General features: G+C 41.0%; 1 protein-coding gene and 1 pseudogene across 1 annotated transcript; both read left to right on the top strand.

The window, feature by feature from the left end:
* Positions 1–257: 257 nt before the first annotated feature.
* LOC137726269 (cellulose synthase-like protein D4) lies at positions 258–5,536 on the top strand. Its single transcript, XM_068465170.1, has 6 exons — positions 258–818; positions 1,132–1,518; positions 1,783–2,587; positions 3,047–3,454; positions 3,662–4,029; positions 4,154–5,536. The coding sequence occupies exons 1-6, from the start codon at positions 355–357 to the stop codon at positions 5,115–5,117; spliced, it is 3,396 nt and encodes a 1,131-aa protein (XP_068321271.1). The 5' UTR covers positions 258–354; the 3' UTR covers positions 5,118–5,536.
* Positions 5,537–19,024: 13,488 nt separating this feature from the next.
* LOC137724837 (O-fucosyltransferase 19-like) overlaps positions 19,025–20,933 on the top strand; it is a 2,572-nt pseudogene continuing 663 nt past the window's right edge.

The following is a 20,933-nucleotide window of genomic DNA, read 5'->3' as shown; positions in this document are numbered from 1 at the left end:
CCTCCACAAACACACTCCTCAAAACTCGTAACGCGATTCTCTAAAAACGGCATATCAGCAAAGATCGGTCTCTCTCTCTCTCTCTCTCTCTCTAAACACCCCCCATCTCATGAAACATTCGACCACAACCTTCTTCCTGTAGCAATAAAACAATGTCTCTTCCCATTTCATCCAATTCTTTGGGCACACTTCGGCCTTTCCCAATTCAATAGAGTCACATTACATTACTATTTTCTTAAGAAACCATTTCGTTTCGCTACATTGAATACAACGTTGATCGAAAATTGTAAAAAGGGATCGAAGAATTTGGTAATCGAAAAGAAAAGGAAGTAGAGAGATTGGTATAGCTAGACAATGTCAACTTCCCAGAACGGAGAGCCGTCAAAGAAGGCGATAAAAACCCCAGGGGGTTCTGGTAGCTCTCAAGACAAAGCTAATTCGAGTGGCCAAACTGTTAAGTTTGCACGAAGAACTTCAAGTGGACGGTATGTGAATCTGTCAAGAGAAGACCTTGATATGTCAGACGAATTATCCGGGGACTATATGAACTACACAGTTCATATTCCTCCCACCCCGGATAACCAGCCCATGGACACATCCGTGGCTGTCAAGGCAGAGGAGCAATATGTTTCAAATTCTTTGTTTACCGGTGGGTTCAATAGCGTGACTCGTGCGCATCTCATGGATAAGGTGATTGATTCAGAGGTGACTCATCCTCAGATGGCTGGAGCCAAAGGCTCTGCATGTATGATGCCTTCTTGTGATGGTAAGGTGATGAAGGATGAGAGAGGAGTTGATATAACCCCTTGTGATTGCCGGTATGAGCTATGATACTCAAATTAATTACTAGTTTTATTACTATGGTAATAAGATCTTAAAATCTTCGGGTACTAAAGCGAAGCTCAGAAATTCAAAACAAATAATATCAACTAGTACATTTGGATAGGATTTTCAGTCACTTTTTCTTCCCCTGTACTACTCCTATTATTACAATCAAGGGAGCAGAAAACGTGACGCGAGTGCAGAAATCGGTTCCCTTTTGGACGAGGGCTAGATTTTGCATTGTGTAATTTTAACGAGTCTTAAACGTCTACTTTTTTTTTTTTATCGTATTCGAATTGTGTTTTGTAGGTTCAAAATCTGTAGAGATTGTTACTTGGATGCACAGAACGACACTGGCCTTTGTCCGGGCTGCAAGGAGCAATACAAAGTAGGAGACGATTATGATGAGCCATCAGATTACAACAGTAGAACGCTGCAATTGCCTGGCCCTGATGGAAAAAGGGATAACATGTCTGTGATGAAGAGGAACCAAACGGGAGAATTTGATCACAATAGGTGGTTGTTTGAGACCAACGGGACGTATGGTATTGGCAATGCTTTCTATCCCAAAGATGACGGGTACGGTGATGGAGGTGGTGATTGCTTTGTAGGGGGCTCGCTGGATGCAGATGACAAGCCTTGGAAGCCCCTCAGCAGGGTATTGCCGATCCCAGCTGCCATTATCAGCCCCTACAGGTTAGTATATAAATTTTTTCGCTCACTACATAGTTTTGCACGTGTTGCATTTGTTCACGCAAACAAAAAAGTGTTATGCATTAATCGTACTTTCGCAATAAAAAAAAGCTTCGCGTAAATAATAAAACATAAGAACAATGTTAGATGACACAAGAACAATGTAAGATGAAGTGATTATGTGTTCATACTGTATGATTATGCAATATAATTAAGATGACTTGACGAACAATTAATATATATTTTATGTTGATCATCGTCTTCTAGGTTACTGATCTTCGTTCGATTAATCGTGCTATGTTTGTTCCTGCATTGGAGAATAGTCAATCCAAACAATGATGCAAGATGGCTGTGGCTCATGTCGATTATCTGCGAAATATGGTTCGCCTTCGCTTGGATTCTTGATCAGACTCCAAAGTTTTTCCCCATTAATCGTCTGACCGATCTTGAAGTCCTCCACGACAAGTTTGACATGCCAACACCATCCAATCCAATGGGCCGGTCTGACCTCCCTGGCATTGACATCTTTGTATCCACTGCTGATCCTGACGTGGAGCCACCTCTCACCACTGCCAACACCATCCTTTCAATCCTAGCCGTTGATTACCCGGTTGAAAAGTTAGCATGCTACGTCTCTGATGATGGAGCTGCCCTCCTCACCTTCGAGGCAATGGCGGAGGCTGCTAGTTTCGCGGACTTGTGGGTCCCCTTCTGCCGGAAGCACAACATTGAGCCAAGGAATCCTGAGAGTTACTTCGCGAGGAAAGTTGACCCAACAAAGAACAAGAGTAGTCTGGACTTTGTGAAGGATAGGAGGAAGATCAAGAGGGAGTATGATGAGTTCAAGGTGAGGATCAACGGGCTACCCGATTCGATCAGGAGGCGGTCCGATGCTTTCCATGCCAGGGAGGAAATGAAGCAGTTGAAGCATATGAGGGAGAATGCAACTGACCCTTTGGAGCAAGTCAAAATCACCAGGGCTACATGGATGGCTGATGGCACACACTGGCCTGGTGCTTGGGCTGTTCCTTCACATGACCATGCCAAAGCTGACCATTCAGCAGTTCTTCAGGTAACATTAGCTCGTCTCGAATTCAAATAAAACTATTTGCCCGTTTACCGACCACCTCTCAGATTCTTAATCATATAGCATAGAAGCGCTAACAATTTAGTAAATTAATACAACTCTAGCTGTTTGCTTGTGCGCACTTCACTATTTGGCCATGGCTTGAACAGTTCTTTTTATAGTTCTTCATTCAAAAATCAACCTTAAAAAAATTCAACCTAATCAAAAATTGTTCTCAAATAGCTAAACGATGTTCAATTAGATTGAATTTTTTAATAGGATACTCTCAATGATGACCGATTATCAGTTCATATCATGGGAATATTGTGGATTGAAGTCAAACGAATAATTAGCATAATATTAGCTTACTAACTCGTTAGCGCTTGAGTGTTGTTGATAAGCATCTGGTTAGTAAATGCGGCAGAAACAATATTACTCAAAACTTTGATGCTGCATTGTCCATAGGTGATGTTGAAGCCTCCTAGTCCTGACCCCCTTATGGGAAATGCCGATGATGATAAGCTCATAGATTTCACAGATGTGGATATACGCCTCCCGATGTTTGTCTACATGTCGCGAGAAAAGCGGCCAGGCTATGATCCCAACAAGAAAGCTGGCGCCATGAATTCGCTGGTGAGAGCATCCGCCATCTTGTCGAATGGCCCTTTTATTCTCAACCTTGACTGTGATCACTACATCAACAACTGCAAAGCTATCCGTGAAGGGATGTGCTTCATGATGGACAGAGGCGGTGAAAACATCTGCTACATTCAGTTTCCTCAGAGATTCGATGGCATTGATCCCTCAGATCGATATGCCAATCACAACACCGTGTTTTTCGATGGCACAATGCGTGCGCTTGATGGTTTGCAGGTACCTTAATCAATTCGAAGCTAAGAAAATTTCTATGGTACAAACTCATGTAACAAACAAACATTTTTAAAAGGTTCACTTTTCTATAATCGGATATGGAAATTGTGAACGGTTAGATTAGTGCGTATGTGATACAAGTTCGAAACTTGGTGATTAAGTTACACACATTATATATATAATCAGTATGCATGAATCATGGGTTTGCAGGGTCCGCTGTATGTGGGAACCGGGACCATGTTCCGGCGTTTTGCCTTGTACGGTTTTGATCCACCAAATTCTAAGAAATTGCCGGTGAAGAAGGATGCTGTGAAACAAGGAGAGCCTTTGACACAGTCGAATACCCAACCTTTGACAGCCAATGACTTCGATCCGGATCTTGACACCAATCTACTTCCAAAGCGTTTTGGAAATTCGAAAATGCTGGCGGAATCCATACCGGTTGCTGAGTACCAAGGCCGACCCCTAGCTGATCATCCTGCAGTGAAATTTGGACGGCCTCCTGGCATTCTCAGAGTTCCTCGTGATCCGCTCGATGCCACTGCTGTTGCTGAAGCTGTCTCTGCCATTTCTTGCTGGTACTTATATAATTATCTAACAACATGACGTGGCAGTTGATGCATCAGTTGAAATATGATGGATCAAAATAATTAAATCTAAGTACTAGCTATGCATTTGCTTCAAATTAACATTGTGTGACAGGTACGAGGACAAGACCGAATGGGGAGACCATTTGGGGTGGATTTACGGGCCAGTGACTGAAGATGTGGTGACAGGGTACAAAATGCACAACCGAGGATGGCGTTCGGTGTACTGCGTTACCAAGCGTGACGCATTTCGAGGATCAGCGTCCATTAATCTCACTGATCGACTCCACCAAGTACTCCGTTGGGCAACAGGCTCTGTCGAAATTTTCTACTCTCGGAACAATGCCTTCCTCGCCTCATTGCGCCTCAAGTTCCTACAGCGTATTGCCTACATCAATCTCGGTGTCTACCCTTTCACCTCGATCTTTCTCATCGTGTACTGCTTCCTGCCTGCGCTCTGTCTCTTCACAGGACAGTTCATCGTGGCGAATCTCAGCATCACGTTTTTGATCTACTTGCTAATCATCACCATATGCCTCATTGCTCTGGCCATCCTGGAGGTGAAGTGGTCAGGGATCGAGTTGGAAGAGTGGTGGCGAAACGAGCAGTTTTGGCTCATCTCCGGAACCAGCTCTCACTTGGCTGCGGTTGTGGCAGGGCTTCTAAAAGTGATGGGAGGGATTGAAATTTACTCTACCTCGACGTCCAAGCCAGCTGGAGAGGACAACGATGATATATATGCTGACCTCTACCTTGTGAAGTGGACTTCCCTCATGATCCCTCCAATTGTGATTGGAATGGTGAACCTAATCGCCATTGCCGTCGCGATTTCAAGGGAGATTTATGCTCTGAATCCTCAGTGGGCGAAGCTGATCCGCGGTGTGTTCTTCAGCTTTTGGGTTTTGGCTCACTTGTATCCTTTTGCCAAGGGTTTAATGGGAAGAAGAGGGAAGACGCCTACCATTGTGTTTGTTTGGTCAGGTCTCATTGCCATTACACTTTCCTTGCTCTGGGTCGCCATTAACCCGCCAGCTCCTGGTGCTGCTGGCGTTGCAGGAGCCGGGTTCCAATTTCCGTGAGCTGGTCTGGCATTTTAATGACTTTGATTTTCAAATCTCTGACATCAAGTAAAAAGAAAAGAAAACTTGAATGACATAGCCGATCGGATTGGATTTAGAGTTTTAGGGTCAAGAAACTGTAGAAATATCAACTAGAAGGATTTACAGGTACCTTTCGATTTCGCCCTCCGCCGTTTGAGGGAGAAGATTGTTTTGCTCTATGATTATACTCGGTGGTAAAACTACACGACAGTTTTACGGTTAGAATTGTTGTGTTGTGTGTATATAGGTGTTAGATTATTCTTTATAATTCGGGATTCTGTCCGTGACTGTAACATGTATTATAAAAATATAGTTTGATTTGTAATTAGTATAAGATTCTTATCTTAATAGGAATTAGTATAACCCTATATATGATAATGTTTTTCACACATCAATGCAGAGAGTTGTAATTTTACGTTGCGTCACTTGTCTAAGTATCTCTATATGTATCTCTCTTTCTTCTTTTCTTTTATTTCTTCTCTCGTCTAACCCAAAACAAAACCGACACCAATAGCAACCTCTTGTCGTACGCCATATTAGGTTTAGGAGTAATTAGGTTTTGTCCTTCAGGTCTGTTTGGTAGGCTGGTTGAGATCGGTTATGACTAATTAAATTGAACTTGATTTTAGTCCGTTGTTTGTTGTGTCAAAATGTCAGATAGACTAGACTGAACATGATAAGTTATGAATCCACAATAAATAGGTTATCCATGTACATGAGTTACAAGTCATGTCTTACATATCTCTGTCAATCCAATCCCTAAATCTAATCTCATCCACCCCACCAAACAGCCCTTTACGATGTTCCTCTCTTCTAGACACCAACAAAAAAAAAAAATCCCTAAAATCTAATCTCATCCACCCCACCAAACAACCTTTAGGAGGGAGAAATTTTTCATTGTGATAGGAACACAAGTGATACATCACGTGTTTTAATAGAAGTGGTTTTTTTTAAGTCATTAACTTTTTAGCATACATATCCCATCATTTATATAATGACACCCGTGTACCACTCATATTGAAAAATCTATCCTTAGGATGTTCCCCTCTTCTATGTTGCATCATCGCTTTTCTTCTTCCTTGCTGTCCCATCATCAACAAAAGAAAAACGGCACACATCCACCCTTTGGGTTTTGTCTTCGTTGCCGTCATAATTCTATAGGCTTTTCAATTTCTTGTCTTACTTCTCTCCCTTTCCTTATGGCGTCATTTCGGCCCAATTATCCATCTTACCCGGTTCCCTCCTACCAGCCCCATGCCACCAGTCCCTCTTCTGCCAACCCGTGGCTCGCATTCCTGCCCAGCAGCCTGCATAGCGCCCCTACGGTTCCAGTTCCTCCCCTTCTCTACTTGGTCCAGCTTGGTTTTACAACTGTAACACCTCTCAACACACCCAACACGCATCGCTACAGCATGTCTGATCAGGCACTACCCTCTGTTAGTGCCCAATTTTTACAGCAACCAGATTCCATTTGGCATCTGATGCTGGTTCTACTCATCACATGACGGGTCAATCATCTTTTGGTTCCTCATATGCAACCCTATGCCACCTTTTTACTATTTGAGTAATGGTGATACTATGAATATTACCCACACTAGTACCATCCTTATTTCTCTTATGACGTGTTTACGTATCCGTAATCAGAATGAAAATGTAGAATTGAATTCCAATTATGGAGTACTCCGATATTTACTAAACATTAAGGAATCAAAAAAACAGTAGAGCCCATATAAATTTTAGAATTCAATTCCTTATATTGGTGGAATTGGATTCCTTAAATGTAGATGGTAATCCAATTCCTGATTGCTTAGGCAATCGAAATGACACTTTTGTTTCCTTTATGCCCTCACTTACTTTTTTTTTATTTTATTTCCAAGACTATCCTTTATAAACTCATTAACCCTAGTTTAATTATGCACAACTCCTTACTTTTTTTATTAGGAAAACTAATTAAAAGAGCTTAAAAACTTTGCGTTTTAACGATAACTGGGTAAAGTAAATAATACCAAGATTGACTTTTTAGTGTAAAAATATGGTTTTTTGTTAAAGTGAACAGTACTGAGAGTTTTTCGTTAAAGTTCCCTTTTTTATTTCCATGCTCATTCATATTATGAACAACTCAATGCTAATTCACATTATGCACAACTCCATGCATATGCCGAAGAGAAGAAACTACAACTTGCGCAAGAAAATTTAAATATTAAAGTAAATACTCAAAATTTATAAAATAAAAAAAAATAACAAAAGCATTTTAATGTGCCTATGAAATAAAAAAGCAATTTAATTTTTTTTTCTTACTATTATATATTATATCAAATTTTATTAAAAAAATATATAAAATATTTGATTTGGGATAATGGCATTTCAGTAATCATACTAGTTTATATTCTGATTCTGCTAAATTATTAAACATCTTTATGGAATTAGTGTCATTTCTATTCCGATTCTAGAACATTTAAGTAAATAGCTTCAACAGGAATCTAATTCTGACTTCTTCCCATTCCAACTCCTCAATTCAATTCCTCCTATTTTCATTACAGTTATGTAAACGCACCATAAAAGTCTTGAGCTCTTAATGTTACCATCGTCCCCTCAATAAATGGTTTAAGAAATTCATCAACCCACGTTTAAAAAGAATTGAATGTGCTTGAGCGTGGGTCCTAACCAACACCTTTTGGTTGCTCACTCTTCCCACTCGCGCATAAAGTTCACACATCTGACCCAAAAAAATTACAACGTGTCTATTAAGCCATATATTTGCATAGAGAAAATTTATTAGCAAGTTTTATAAAAAGATGGGGACACTTTAGAAAAATAGTAGTCCAAAACAAGAACCGACTAGAAATAAGGTTCACATTATATATATATATATATATATATATATATATATATTATATAAGGAGAAAAAAAAACCTCAACAGCCCACAAACTAAAAAATAGAGTTCTTGTCTATCCAGAACTCTCCTATGCTCCCACGTTCTCAACTCAGTAAAGTGATGGCCTTCCTCAACCTCCCCTACACCTTGGGAACGTAGAACATGTAACAGAAAATGGAAGGGGTTAATGGAACTGCTCCTTGCGTCTACTAAAAAGGGAGGGCACATGGGAAAAGCATACAGAAGAGAGACAAAAAAACGCTGCAAAAATTGTGGGGTACAGAGAGAACAAATGGGAAGAGGAACAGAAGAATACAGAGGAGGGGTGGATGACAAAAAGAAAGGCAAGGACTCGAAAGGTATATATATTTTTTTGGGTTAATCTTTCCTTTATCTTTCGTTGTTATTTCCTTACTTTGTAGAAAAATAAGCATTTTGCTTCTTCATCCTCTCCCATTCCACGAAACAAAAATGGAGGTGGGGACTCTAAAAAAGCAACCCCAAATCGTTTCCCTAACTCTCACCCTCTTCCGGAGATCACCAAACACACAAAGTCAAAAATCCCAGGGGAAGAAAAGGAACCCAGCAGTGTCAGTCTACCATGCCCAACATTGTTTGGGTTAATATTTGAACAATGGACTTGGATGAAGGAAAACCCAAGGGTGCCAAATTAAAGGAGATTTGCCCGAAGCCCAGCACCAAGTTCATAAGCCGATTGAAGCTTTCTCAACCAAGGAATAAGCCATGTGTCCATTGTATAAGTGACAAGTGATGAAGACCAACCTACTACCAGCCAAAAAACATTGTCCAGTGGCACTCAAGTAAAAAGGGTGATGACTCATTACCCTCCAAATACATTCGGGCAATAGCAAGTCACAGCAGTCGGGCTAAATTGCCTATAAAGGAAGAAGAGACAACGGGGGCGAGGACACTCAACCAATCAAACAAATAAACATACAAACTCTGCTCTCAAGCCAGATTTGCATTCAAAAGTTGAAATCAACCCAAATTCAGTCATTTTTAGCGACAAACTATTTCTTGTCCAGTTCAAAGCTCTGCTATCTCCCTTAGTGGCGTAGTATCGATTCCCTTATGTAAACTTGTTTATCATCCATCCCTTTTTTAGCATATAAACCCCTGTTAATTCAGAGATAAGAGATTGCAAGAAGTTCAACCTTGCCAGACAAGGTGAAATCATGCCTGAGGTTCTTTGTCTGTTTCCTAAATTTATAGATCTATTACTTAATGCATTCTCCAGTATGTATTCAAGTTATTTCCATCAATTTCTTACTTTAAGAGTTCCATTTGCATCTGGATCTGATTAGTTTAATAGATACGTTATCATTAAAATCAATCAAGAACCAAGTAAATGGTTTAAAGGGACCTGGACTCCTTTCATTTGAGCATACAAGACTATGAACTAAAAGTCCTTGTTTACAAGGCAAGAAAAAGAAATTAATGTAGACTTAACCCATCCATGACAATCCCTTGATAACAAGAAGTCCGAGTAACTTAGGGCGCAATTAATCGACTTAAACATACTTGTTCTACATCTGCTATACTAAGATAACAGTGGCACGCCTAGCACTTAGTTAGTTTTGATTGCGAGCTTCAAGACCTACACCTAAGGCCCCACAAAGGCACCTTTCAGAACTAAATTTGTCCTCTTCTTGTAGCACAGCGACAAGCAAGAGCCCGACTACACATCCAAAGTGCCAATCCCTTGGGGAGCTATGCTGAGGACCAAGGATCCTTCTCCAGAGAAATCTTCGCCCGAAAATAGTTTTAGCACCCCGATGGGATCACATTAGCCTTGTATGCCAAGAAGAAAAAGGAAGGAGAAAACCTTCAGGTGGAAAACAGAATACGGGCCATCCCAATGTTTTCCAAAATCAAACATGACAAATCATCTAGAGGATTTTCCTTCCCTACAAGGGTCAAATATTCTGGAAAGCCCAACCTCATCTGAGAAGTCAGGAGGAAAAGTGACCAATGAAGATTTGCAAGCAACCATGGTACAAGTATTGAAAAGTATGGAGAATATCACTCTAGAGACCAAAGGAGAAGTAAGCAGACTCTGTTCCTTGATAGAGAGTCTGCAAAGAAGATTAGATATGGAGTACTCTACTCCAAAAAATGGTTATGCCAGGGAAATGATAAGAGAAGCTAGCCCAGAGAAAAAACCAGTTATTCCCCTATTACATTTGCTTGAGAAAAAGAAAGACAAAGGGAAAAACAAGGAAGGACCATGAGCTAGTCAGTTAATGTTGAAGGAGATCCTAGAAGCGGAGTTACCCGACCCCCTAATATTTTCACTAGATAGTAGGGCATAAAGCGAGAAAGAAAGAATGAAGTATAGGATGCCCCAAGTAATCGGAAAATCCAGTGGGAAAAATGAGCTCACAACTACGGACAAACATCCCCCTTATAGGCCACCACCATTGGCTAATAAGGGAGAAGGGCCCAAATGGAGGAAGCCCAAACCAAGAAATGAGACTTTCTTGGGCAATGATCGTAACCCGAAATGGGAACCTCTTCATACCCCCACATGATAATACAGCCAACCAGCAACTCAGAGAATAGTTAGCTGAGTTAAGAATGATGGTGGTTCAGAATGCTCAACCCCAAGCTCGTCCGTTGTTCAAGATGACCTACCAGAAGCCATACCCCGAGTATATTGATGAGCATAATCTTTTTCCACTCAACTTAAAGATGCATGCGTTCCCCACTTTTAGTGGAGAAGATGGCAGTATGTCCTCTAGAGATCACATTTTCAATTTCTCCAACCATTGTGTGGCATTTGAAGACAATCCTAATTATAAGTTACGATTGTTTGGGAACTCGTTGGTGGGTCTAGCATCTCAATGGTACTCTCTTTTGGTCCTAATTCTATTTCTAACTGGAGGCAAATAAAGATGGCTGTCCATGAATAGTTTTATAGGATGGAGCCCGAGATGTCTATTAATGACCTAGTAGAGGTGAAGCAATATAAACATGAGTCTACAGAAGACTTCATGATGAGGTTTAGAAGAATAAGATTGAGGTGTCAATTCCCTGTCAATATCATGCCCAACTTGTATCCATTGCTCAAAAGGCCTTGAGGTTACCTTTGAGAAAGAAGTTTTATGATGTACAGTTCAATGAGTTGCAAGAGTTGGTAATTGCTACCACAAAGTATGAAATGTTGTTGCTTGAAGAACAACAAATGAAGCACTTATCTAAAGTCCTTTCTTTTTACAAAAATAAAGCTGCAATTCACTAAGTGGAGTTTGAAGGAGCAGAGCCTGAATATAGTAATGACCATTGAAAAAAAGGGATAGAGATGTGTGCAGCAAAAATGACCACTCCTTTTAAACCTTTAATAGTGAAGGGTTTAGTCCAGCCAGTCAATGATCAGAAAGTGGTGATGATTGATGATGGATTTGTCCCTATGAAGCCCCCTAAATACTAGCGTTATTCATTCTTTTGATTTAACCAAGGCCTTGAAGATCTATAAAGAGTTGGTGCGGGCAAGAGTGATTGTGCCCGACAACACCAAAAATATGCCTAAACCAGAAAAATTAAGAGGAAATAAGTATTGCAAGCTACACTATACCTTCAATCACTCCATAACCAACTGTGTCCAGTTCAGGGATTAGATACAATACCTTATAGTCAAGGGAAAACTGTTGTTGGAAAAGCCCCAGGCTAATATGATGATTTACACAAATCCTTTCTTGAAGGCCCCAATTAACATGATCAACTTAACTTGGGTAGAGAAGTGGAAAAGAAAATCAACATAAAAAGTGAAGCATAAAAGGCGACCATTTGACAAACCTACAGAATGAGCTATCAAGTTGCCCGAAAGACCCAAAGCAGCCATAATTAAAGGGATAATGTTATGTAGCAAGTGCCAGTGTGAATGTGAGCTAGAAGTACCAGCATCAGAAGCTGTTATTGATCAAGAGTTGATCAGAAGAAGAGAAAAGAAAAGCAGGAAGCCCACAGAAACATCATATGGGCAATTGAGAAAGAGACATCCAGGAAATGTTTTCCAATGGTTGGGAGAAGATTCTCAACCAAAGGGCTTATCAAAGGTATTCAGAAACCACGAAGCCTCTGAAAAAGTGGAAGATAGAGAAGCCAAAGTACCAAAATGGGTGGATGTGAAACCTCCCCAACCAAGCTATGTCGGTGTAGAAGTTAAAGTAAAGGAAAAGGTAGTGAATCTAGTCACGGAAAAGAATCCTGCCCGACTCGGGCAAAAATGGTACGTAGTTGGGAACAATGGAAAACCTGTCAACGAAATAGGAGCCTATATAATTAGGAGAGTTCAGAGACAGCACAAAGCCCACATGAATTCATTAAAAATCCCTACTACCTCAGAAACTTCTGAAAATGTGAAGTTTGAGAAAGTACCTTATGGGGGAAGAAATCAACTTCATTGGAGAAGCAAAAAGAAGGTAGAAAAGGAAAACAGGAAGACTGAGGGGGAAGGAGACCATATGCCGCAAAGCCCTCATCCAGGAAAGTACATAATCCTAAAGAGAGCTCAAGAGGACATGGTAATGATGCCGACACCAAGATAGAGTCCGGAGCCAATATGTTTTGGGACTGTCTCATCGAAAAGGAGAATGCTTTCACCTTTGTTGGTTGATATTCTTTGCGAAGTTCCAAAACAAATGCCAAACTTTGGTATAGCTCGGGAAGAAATGTTGCCCAAGCTAATGTTGCCAAGAGAGGCATAAGCCTAATTAGATGAATTCATAAACCACATTGGGGGCAAGAATGAGGACTTACCTGGACCTAGCAACTTCCACGTAAACATGGCATATGTTTTATCTGCCATGTTTTGCGCCGAGCCCTATAAACCTGCCACAATGGAAGGTGATTGCTTGGAAGCAAAACCTATAATGGCACATGTTAGTGTTGAAGAAGCGAGAAAATGAGAGTCGGGCAAAACAAAGTTGCTCACAGGCTCTAAGAAATAACCCGAGAAAGTGTACTCGAACAAGATGTTCTTCAGTAGCCCGAGCTTGGCCCTAGCTAACCATCTCAAGCCCATATATGTAACTGTTCATCTGGAGGGAATACCCTTCAAGAAGGTTTTGATTGATGATGGAGCTGCGGTCAATGTATTACCGTATAAGCAGATGAAAAAGGTATATAGAAGTGAAGAGGATCTCATCCCCATGGATTTGACAATCTCCAGTTTTTGCGCCGAGCCCTATAAACCTGCCACAATGGAGGGTGATTACTTGGCAACATAACCTATAATGACACATGTTAGTGTTGAAGAAGCGAGAAAATTAGAGCCAGGCAAAACAGAGTTGCTCATAGCCTCTAAGAAAGAACCCAAGAGAGTGTACTCAAACAAGATGATCTTCAGTCGCCCAAACTTAGCCCTTGCTAACCATCTCAAGCCCATATATGTAACTGCTCATCTGGAGGGAGTACTCTTCAAGAAGGTTTTGATTGATGGTGGAGCTGCAGTCAATGTATTGTCGTATAAGCAGATGAAAATGGTATATATAAATGAAAAGGATCTCATACCCACGGATTTGACAATCTCCAGTTTTTACGCCGAACCCTATAAACCTGCCACAATGGAGGGTGATTACTTGGCAGCAGAACCTATAATGGCACATGTTAGTGTTGAAGAAGCGAGAAAATGAGAGTCGGGCAAAACAGAGTTGCTCACAGCCTCTAAGAAAGAACTCAAGAAAGTGTACTCGAACAAGATGATCTTCAGTCGCCCGAGCTTGGCCCTAGCTAACCATCTCAAGCCCATATATGTAACTGCTCATCTGGATGGAGTACCCTTCAAGAAGGTTTTGATTGATGGTGGAGCTGCGGTCAATGTATTACCGTATAAGCAGATGAAAATGGTATATAGAAGTGAAGAGGATCTCATCCCCACGAATTTGACAATCTCCAATTTCTCTGGAGCCATCACTAGAACCCATGAAATATTACCATTGGAAGTTGACTTAGGGTCTAAGCAAATCATGCTAGCATTCTTTGTTGTAGACAATATTTCCACCTATAGAGCTTTACTAGGCCAAGATTGGATTCATCAAAGTCTCTCTATACCTTCCACCTTACATCAACAAGTAGCAGTTTACCATGAGGAATGAGCCATGGGACCAGGATTTTGGGAGATAATGGAGGCCGAGTCACGACCATTCCTCTCCATAGCCAATGTTGCAGAAGCCAGCTTTTACAATCATAGTATTGGAATTCTCCAGTGCTTAGAAGTTAATGAAAACGGTCGCCCGACTAAAGTGACGGCCCAAAAGCTTCTTCAACAAGGATTGTTTCTCACAAGGGAAGAATGGGATAGACCCCATATTATCCTAAACCCTTAACACCAGTAATGTCAGAGCAAAGGAGAAGGGACCAGGTAGTTGCAGTCAGGTCCTTAATCAAAAGATTGTTGGTGTATGGGAGAGAGAGAAAATAAGAAAGAGAGAGTTGTTGCCCAACAAGAAGGTAAAGTTAAAGGCCTTTAAGGAAGGGGAATTAGTATGAAAAGCAGTGCTACCTTTGGGAGCTTAAGTAAGAGGCTTTGGGAAATTAAGTCCTACTCGGGAAAGTCTTTTTATTATCCACTGAGTACTAGGCCAAAGGGGATATTACTTGACAGATTTGGAGGAAAACTTGCATAGATATCTAATTAGTGCTAAGTTTTTAAAGAAATATGATCCAACTCTCTGGAATGTTAAAAATTGTTATATTAAAGAAAGTTAGTGATTTCAAAGAGAAGTAAAGTTAGATGGTGCAGTAAGAATTTCAATGTAATGCAAGCAATGAAGCAAGTAAAGGCAAAGAATATTTTATTTCATAAAAATGAAGTTACAATGGCCCTAGCCTAACAGATTTACATCTTCATCCAGAGTGATTATTATGAAGTAGTAAGTCTGCAAAGTTATAAAAATTCTGGTAGGCTCGACCAAAACAGTGCTACTATTAACAAGTTGAGACTCAACATGTTCCAGTTCCAGATTTGCCTTTTTCACTTCTTCGATCTGTTGTTTGAGTGTGCCAATGAGTGCTCGCATGTTCAACCTTTAGCACAGCAAGTTGCTCTTCCAACTTCTGGCTTTCAGAAGTCACCACCTTGATCCTCTCCTCTGTCACTGAACCTTCATCCACCAATTGTTGAATATGAGTGGAAGTACTGGATTGTTTCTTCTTAAAGCACCTCACCCGATTAGCTTGCCTCTCGGCCCTCTGATGCTAATCCCTAAGAGCCCTCAAGTTCTCAAAATATGAGAAGAATGACTCATGCTGAACTATTGATAGTTGATCAACCTTGAACAGATCTGTTATGGCCTTCTCTACGTCGTGAAGAGCCTTAAGGCTGAAGGAAGTTGAGAAATCCCTATTCGCCCACTCTTAAAAGACTCGACGTTGCTCTTGAAAGCCAAAAGACTCAGAAGGATGCTTTGAGGATCTCAGCCTTTTGAGCTGCCCGAACTCTTTAAACAGCTCGGGTAAAGCTGCAGTTGTAAAAATGGGTGTAGGAGAAGAAGGCAGTGCTCCAGCTTCTTCAGAAGGCGCAGCAATGGTAAAGATCTCAATAAGGGGAGAGGCCTGAGAAGTATGAGCAGTGGTGGCCTTAATCTTCTTCTTAGGCCTTGGGATAAGGATCCATGTGACCCTAGAAGCTAGAGGAGGCCGATGGGGTTCTGTTGTGCGCACCAGGCGTAGAGAAAATTAGCCTGACTCTTCTCCAGTCCCTGTTGTAAACCGAGAAAAACAAAGTTAGGAGAAGGACTACAATTCATAATAAAGAAAGGTAAGATGAGAAAAGTCAATATACCTGAATGGAGCCTGAGGCCTTGGAATAAGGGGTAGTGACTCCTGGTTGCTGGGGGGATCACTCTCATTGACTGAAGAATTAGGAATTATGCCAGAACCCTCACCAAAGGCCTATAGATATCAAAGATAAAGAGTAAATATTAATAACTAAGTTATGGAAAAGAAGACAAAAGTAAAGGTACTTCTATACCTGAGCAGGGTCTTGAGTAGAAGGAGGAAGCTCCTCTATAATGGTTGCTGGATGAGGAAAAGCCTGTGGGCTAGTTGCCTCTAAGACCACGAGGATCTGAGGGACTGTAGGCTCTCCAAAGGTTGTTGATACTAGTTAGAACTCCTACGCCGGGGATGGCTAGGAAAAATAAGACAAAAAATAAGTATAAATAAAAAAGGGTGGTTAAAACGAAAAGATTCAAGCCAACAGTACTCACCAAATTGTTGTCCTCTTCCACAAAGTGTATCAACTCCCCAATTGACGAGTTAAATTGAGAAGTAGAAGTCGCCAGCAATGGAGGAGAAGTTGAAGGAATAGAGGTAGAACTTTGCCCGACTGAGAATGCAGCTACTCTAACCTTAGCCTACAAAAAAGAAAAGTTAGGTATTACAACTCTAAAATGGTTGAAGATACAAGTTTAAAGAATGAAAAGAGATGTACCTTCAAAGATTTAGCCCGAGAAGGGGAAATTTGTAACATTTGGGCTGAAGGTGCAGAAGCCTCAGGCTGGGAGATCTTTTCTTCCCTAATTTCCTATTTTAGATGATCAAGCAAAATCTTACTGAAGAGAAAACAGAGAAAATTACAAAGATTAACTTAAGACGCAAGTTATACCTCCAGAGCTTTAAGAGTGAAATCCTGCAAATCCTTAGCCTTTTGACACATTTTAGCCCCTAGTGGATCATCCCTTGAAACAGTAGTCGATTTTTTGGTTGCTTGGGGCCCTAAACCCAAAAGAAATGGTGTTGCTAGCTATCAACATGAAAATCTAAGAAAGAAAAAAAGGTTGAAGCAAGATTCATTTACTGGAAGCCTTCTGTTTCTTCCTACCAGCCTCAGCTACTGAAGTGGAAGACTTAGAGGCTTTGGAAGTCTGAGCTCTTGTCCTCTTCTTGGTAGAGGCTACCTGCGAACCAGAGATCGAGAGTTGAACACGAGGCCACTCTTCGGGCTCTGAGTCTGAGGTCTCCATTACCATTGCCCGAATCTGAAGTGTTGCCCGAGACTTCACTACAAGTTCTGCCTCGCCTTAGAGTCTCCAAGTAAATCGAAGACGTCCCCACCTGCTCCAACACCTTGTCTCTTTGCTTCAGCTGTGGCTTCTTGGAGCACAAAGGTATCCCCAACCTCTTCATCTTACCTGACAACCATCTCTGCGGGGTTGCCCTGGGCTGCAGGTATAAATAAACCAAGAAGAAGGCAGATTCATGAAATTTCATAAAATTACAGGTTAAAGAAAATAATAAATACCTATTAGAATGAGCTGGTTTTTGTGGTGAATCATCTCCTTCCAGTTCTCTAGCTCACCCGAGCTGGGATAAGACTTGATGGAGAGTTGCTTGAAGAGGTAGTCATGGGCTTCGCGCAGGTTTCCTTCATATTTCTTAGTCCACTTCGCTTCCCACCAAGAAGAAAAGGTTAAGGTATATTCAAAATTGAGAGCTACAGGCTTTTGGGCAACCTTGCTCACTACCTTAAGACTTCGTCAGGCAACTTGGAATGTGACTTCTTATGGAGAATGAAGACGATAATAGATGTTGCAATGAACGGAGTCGAAGAATGGCACCGGGATAGCTTGTCTAAACCCCAACTATTTAGCACAGAAGTTAGGGTGGTACACCTCCAGCCTACGCTCATAGCGATCACTCCTTACTCCCCAAGCTAGGTCCCTTGATTGAATACAACTAATAAATCTCTCTTTGTAAAAGGCATTAGCGTCTTCTCCAAAGGTATCTTAAAAGGCTTGGTCAGAGAACCAAGGATACCTCCTAAGAACTGAAGCTCCACACTCCAAGTCCTCTTGAGTCCTACAGACTCTGAAGAAATAGAGACAAGGGAATGTAGAGTGATTGGTTAAAGAAGCTTCAGCTAGAATTCGGGCAAGAGCAACACCCTCGGGGAATTCAAGGCTGAAAGCCCGAAGCTCGAGGAAATACCATTGAAGCTAAAGCTGAATCATCCAAGTTGGACCATTGAGGTTGGCTTCAAATGGTTCACTCTTGGTAATTTCATACAAGAGATGATAGAGATAAGCAAGGAGAAAGAGGCTCGTTGCCACTTCATCAAAGTTGTGCAGAGCTTCCACTAGAAGGATCCATTTAACTTTCACTCCCTTGGACTCAAGAAAGTAATAGCGTACTAGAAAGGTTTTGAGAATACTGAAAGTTCTGGAAATTCGAGGGTTTGAAATTGCTAAGGTATTTGGCCGAGGAATTTAAGTAGGGATTATACAGTAGTGGCTGGTTAAACGATAAACAATGACTATTTTAAATGGTGCAAGTCTCGAGTAAAGACGTGCAACGACTTTTTAATCATTATTAGTGTCTTAGGTTGCAGATTTAACAATGATTAAAAGGGGCACTGTTTGGGTTAATATTTGAATAATAGACTTGGATGAAGGAAAGCCCAAGGGTACCAAATTAAAGGAGACTTGCCTGCAGCCCAGCACCGAGCCCAGAAGCCAATTGAAGCTTTCTCAGCCAAGGAACAAGCCATATGTACATTGTAGAAGTGACAAGTGATGAAGACCAGCCTACTACTAGCCAAAAAGCATTTTCCAGTGGCACTCAAGTAAAAAGGGTGATGACTCACTACCCTCCAAATACTTTCGGGCAAGAGTAAAGTCATAGCAGTCGGGCTAAATTGCCTATAAAAGGAAGAAGAGACAATGGGGGCGATGACACTCAATCAATCAAACAAACAAACATACAAACTCTGCTCTAAAGCCAGATTTGCATTCAAAAGTTGAAATCAACCCAGATTCAGTCATTTTTAGCGACAAGCTATCTCTTTTACAGTTCAAAGCTCTGTTATCTCCCTTAATGGCGTAGTATCGCTTCCCTTGTGTAAACTTGTTTACCATCTATCCCTTTTTAGCATATAAACCCCGGTCAATTCAGAGATAAGAGATTGCAAGAGGTTCAACCTTGGCAGACAAGGTGAAATCTTGCCCGAGACTCTCTATCTGTTTCCTAAGTTTATAGATCTAATACTTGATGCACTCTCCAGTATGTATTCAAGTTATTTCCATCAATTTTCCTACTTTAAGAGTTCCATTTGCATCTGGATCTAATTAGTTTAATGGATATGTTATCATTAAAATCAATCAAGAACCAAGTAAATGGTTTAAAGGGACCTGGTCTCCTTTCATTTGAGCATACAAGATTATGAACTAAAAGTCCTTATTTACAAGGCAAGAAAAAGAACTTAATGTGGAATTAACTCATTCATGACAATCCTTTGATAATAAGAAGTCTAAGTAACTTGGGGCGCAAGTAATCGACTTAAACACACTTGTTCTACATCTGCTATACTGAGATAGCAGTGGCACGCCTAGCACTTAGGTAGTTTTGATTGCAAACCTCAAGGCCTACATCTAAGGCCCCACAAAGGCACATTTCAGAACTAATTTTGTCCTCTTCTTGTAGCACATCGACAAGCAAGAGCCTGACTACATATCCAAAGTGCCAATCCCTTGGGGAGCTATGCTGAGGACCGAGGATCCTTCTCCAGAGAAATCTTCGCCCGACCAACAATAATGTGGAGGTTCACCGACGGCGCAAAAGAAAGAAGCAAACAAGGCAGCAACAACAATGAACATTAATCTGCTTTCTTTTCCAGACCCCAGAGATTTGGAGGAAACCCAACAGCGACAATCTTGATAAATGCATAGCTCGACCCAAGAACCGTATAAGTACGTCTACATTTGTTTCCCTATCCAAATTTGTCAATTTCGGTAATTTAATGTTTGAATTTCTTAACATTTTTATCATTTCCAACAGGGACAGGATCGAAAACAAATGGTTATCTGCTTGTTCATGCCAATGGCGGATTGAATCAGATGAGAACAGGGGTAAGTACAAATCGTGTGCTCGAATCTCCTTTCCCATAATTTAGAGCAGTTTACAATATCGCCTTGTCAAAAAAGTAAATTTTAGACACGTTCTGGAAGCTGACATGGCAACCCAATTGATGGTGCAGATATGTGATATGGTAGCCGTTGCAAAGATAATGAATGCTACCCTGGTTCTTCCACTGATGGACCATCAATCTTTTTGGACGGATCCAAGGTTAGATTTTCTTAGCAAATGATGAGGTTGTCGGATTGTATTTAGGAGTGGCTAACTGTCTAATTAATTTTGTTTTATTATGTTTAATTGAACTCTGTCATGTATTTTGCAGTGATTTTACAGACATTTTTGACTGGAGACACTTCATGAAAGTATTGAAAGATGCTATTGATATTATCGAGTATTTGCCAACCAAATATGTAGCTGTGAAGCCTGTTGTGAAGGCTCTCGTCTCCTGGTTGAAGGTGCGATCCGTGTTAATAAATTTTCAGATGCGTAGGGACTTTCGAATTGGTTTTGTTCTTCGAATTGTATCTAAAGATGATTCGTGTGCAGGCGAGCTATTACAGAAGCGAGATGATCCCCTTGCTGAAAAAGCACTAGGTTATAAAGTTTACGCACACTGATTCTCAGCTTGCTAACAACGGACTAGCGTCCACCATCCAAAAGCTGAGGTGCCGTGTGAATTATGAGGCTCTCCAGTACGCGAAAGAGATTGAGGATCTTGGGAGAGTTTTGGTTGACAGACTGAGGAACAATAGCAATCCGTATATTGCTCTTTATTTGAGGTACTTTTGTTGTTTTGGTTGATAATTTGGGTGTTGTGTTGTTTCGGAAATAGTGGAACTAAGTAAAGAAACTCTTCTTGATTGCAGATATGAAAAAGACATGCTCGCTTTCATTGGCTGCAGCCACAACCTCACTGCTGAGGAACCTGAGGAGCTTCGGGTTATGAGGTACAGCATCAAACATTGGAAGGAGAAGGAGATCGATAGTGTAGAACGAAGGCTCCAAGGCGGATGCCTATTTTCCCCACGAGAAGCAGCCTTGTTCC

The sequence above is a fragment of the Pyrus communis genome, chromosome 2 (assembly GCF_963583255.1).
Source record: "Pyrus communis chromosome 2, drPyrComm1.1, whole genome shotgun sequence".
NCBI classification, from domain to species: domain Eukaryota; kingdom Viridiplantae; phylum Streptophyta; class Magnoliopsida; order Rosales; family Rosaceae; genus Pyrus; species Pyrus communis.
The sequence above is the reverse complement of the archived record's forward strand: the minus strand, read 5'-3'. Positions and strand labels throughout refer to the sequence as shown.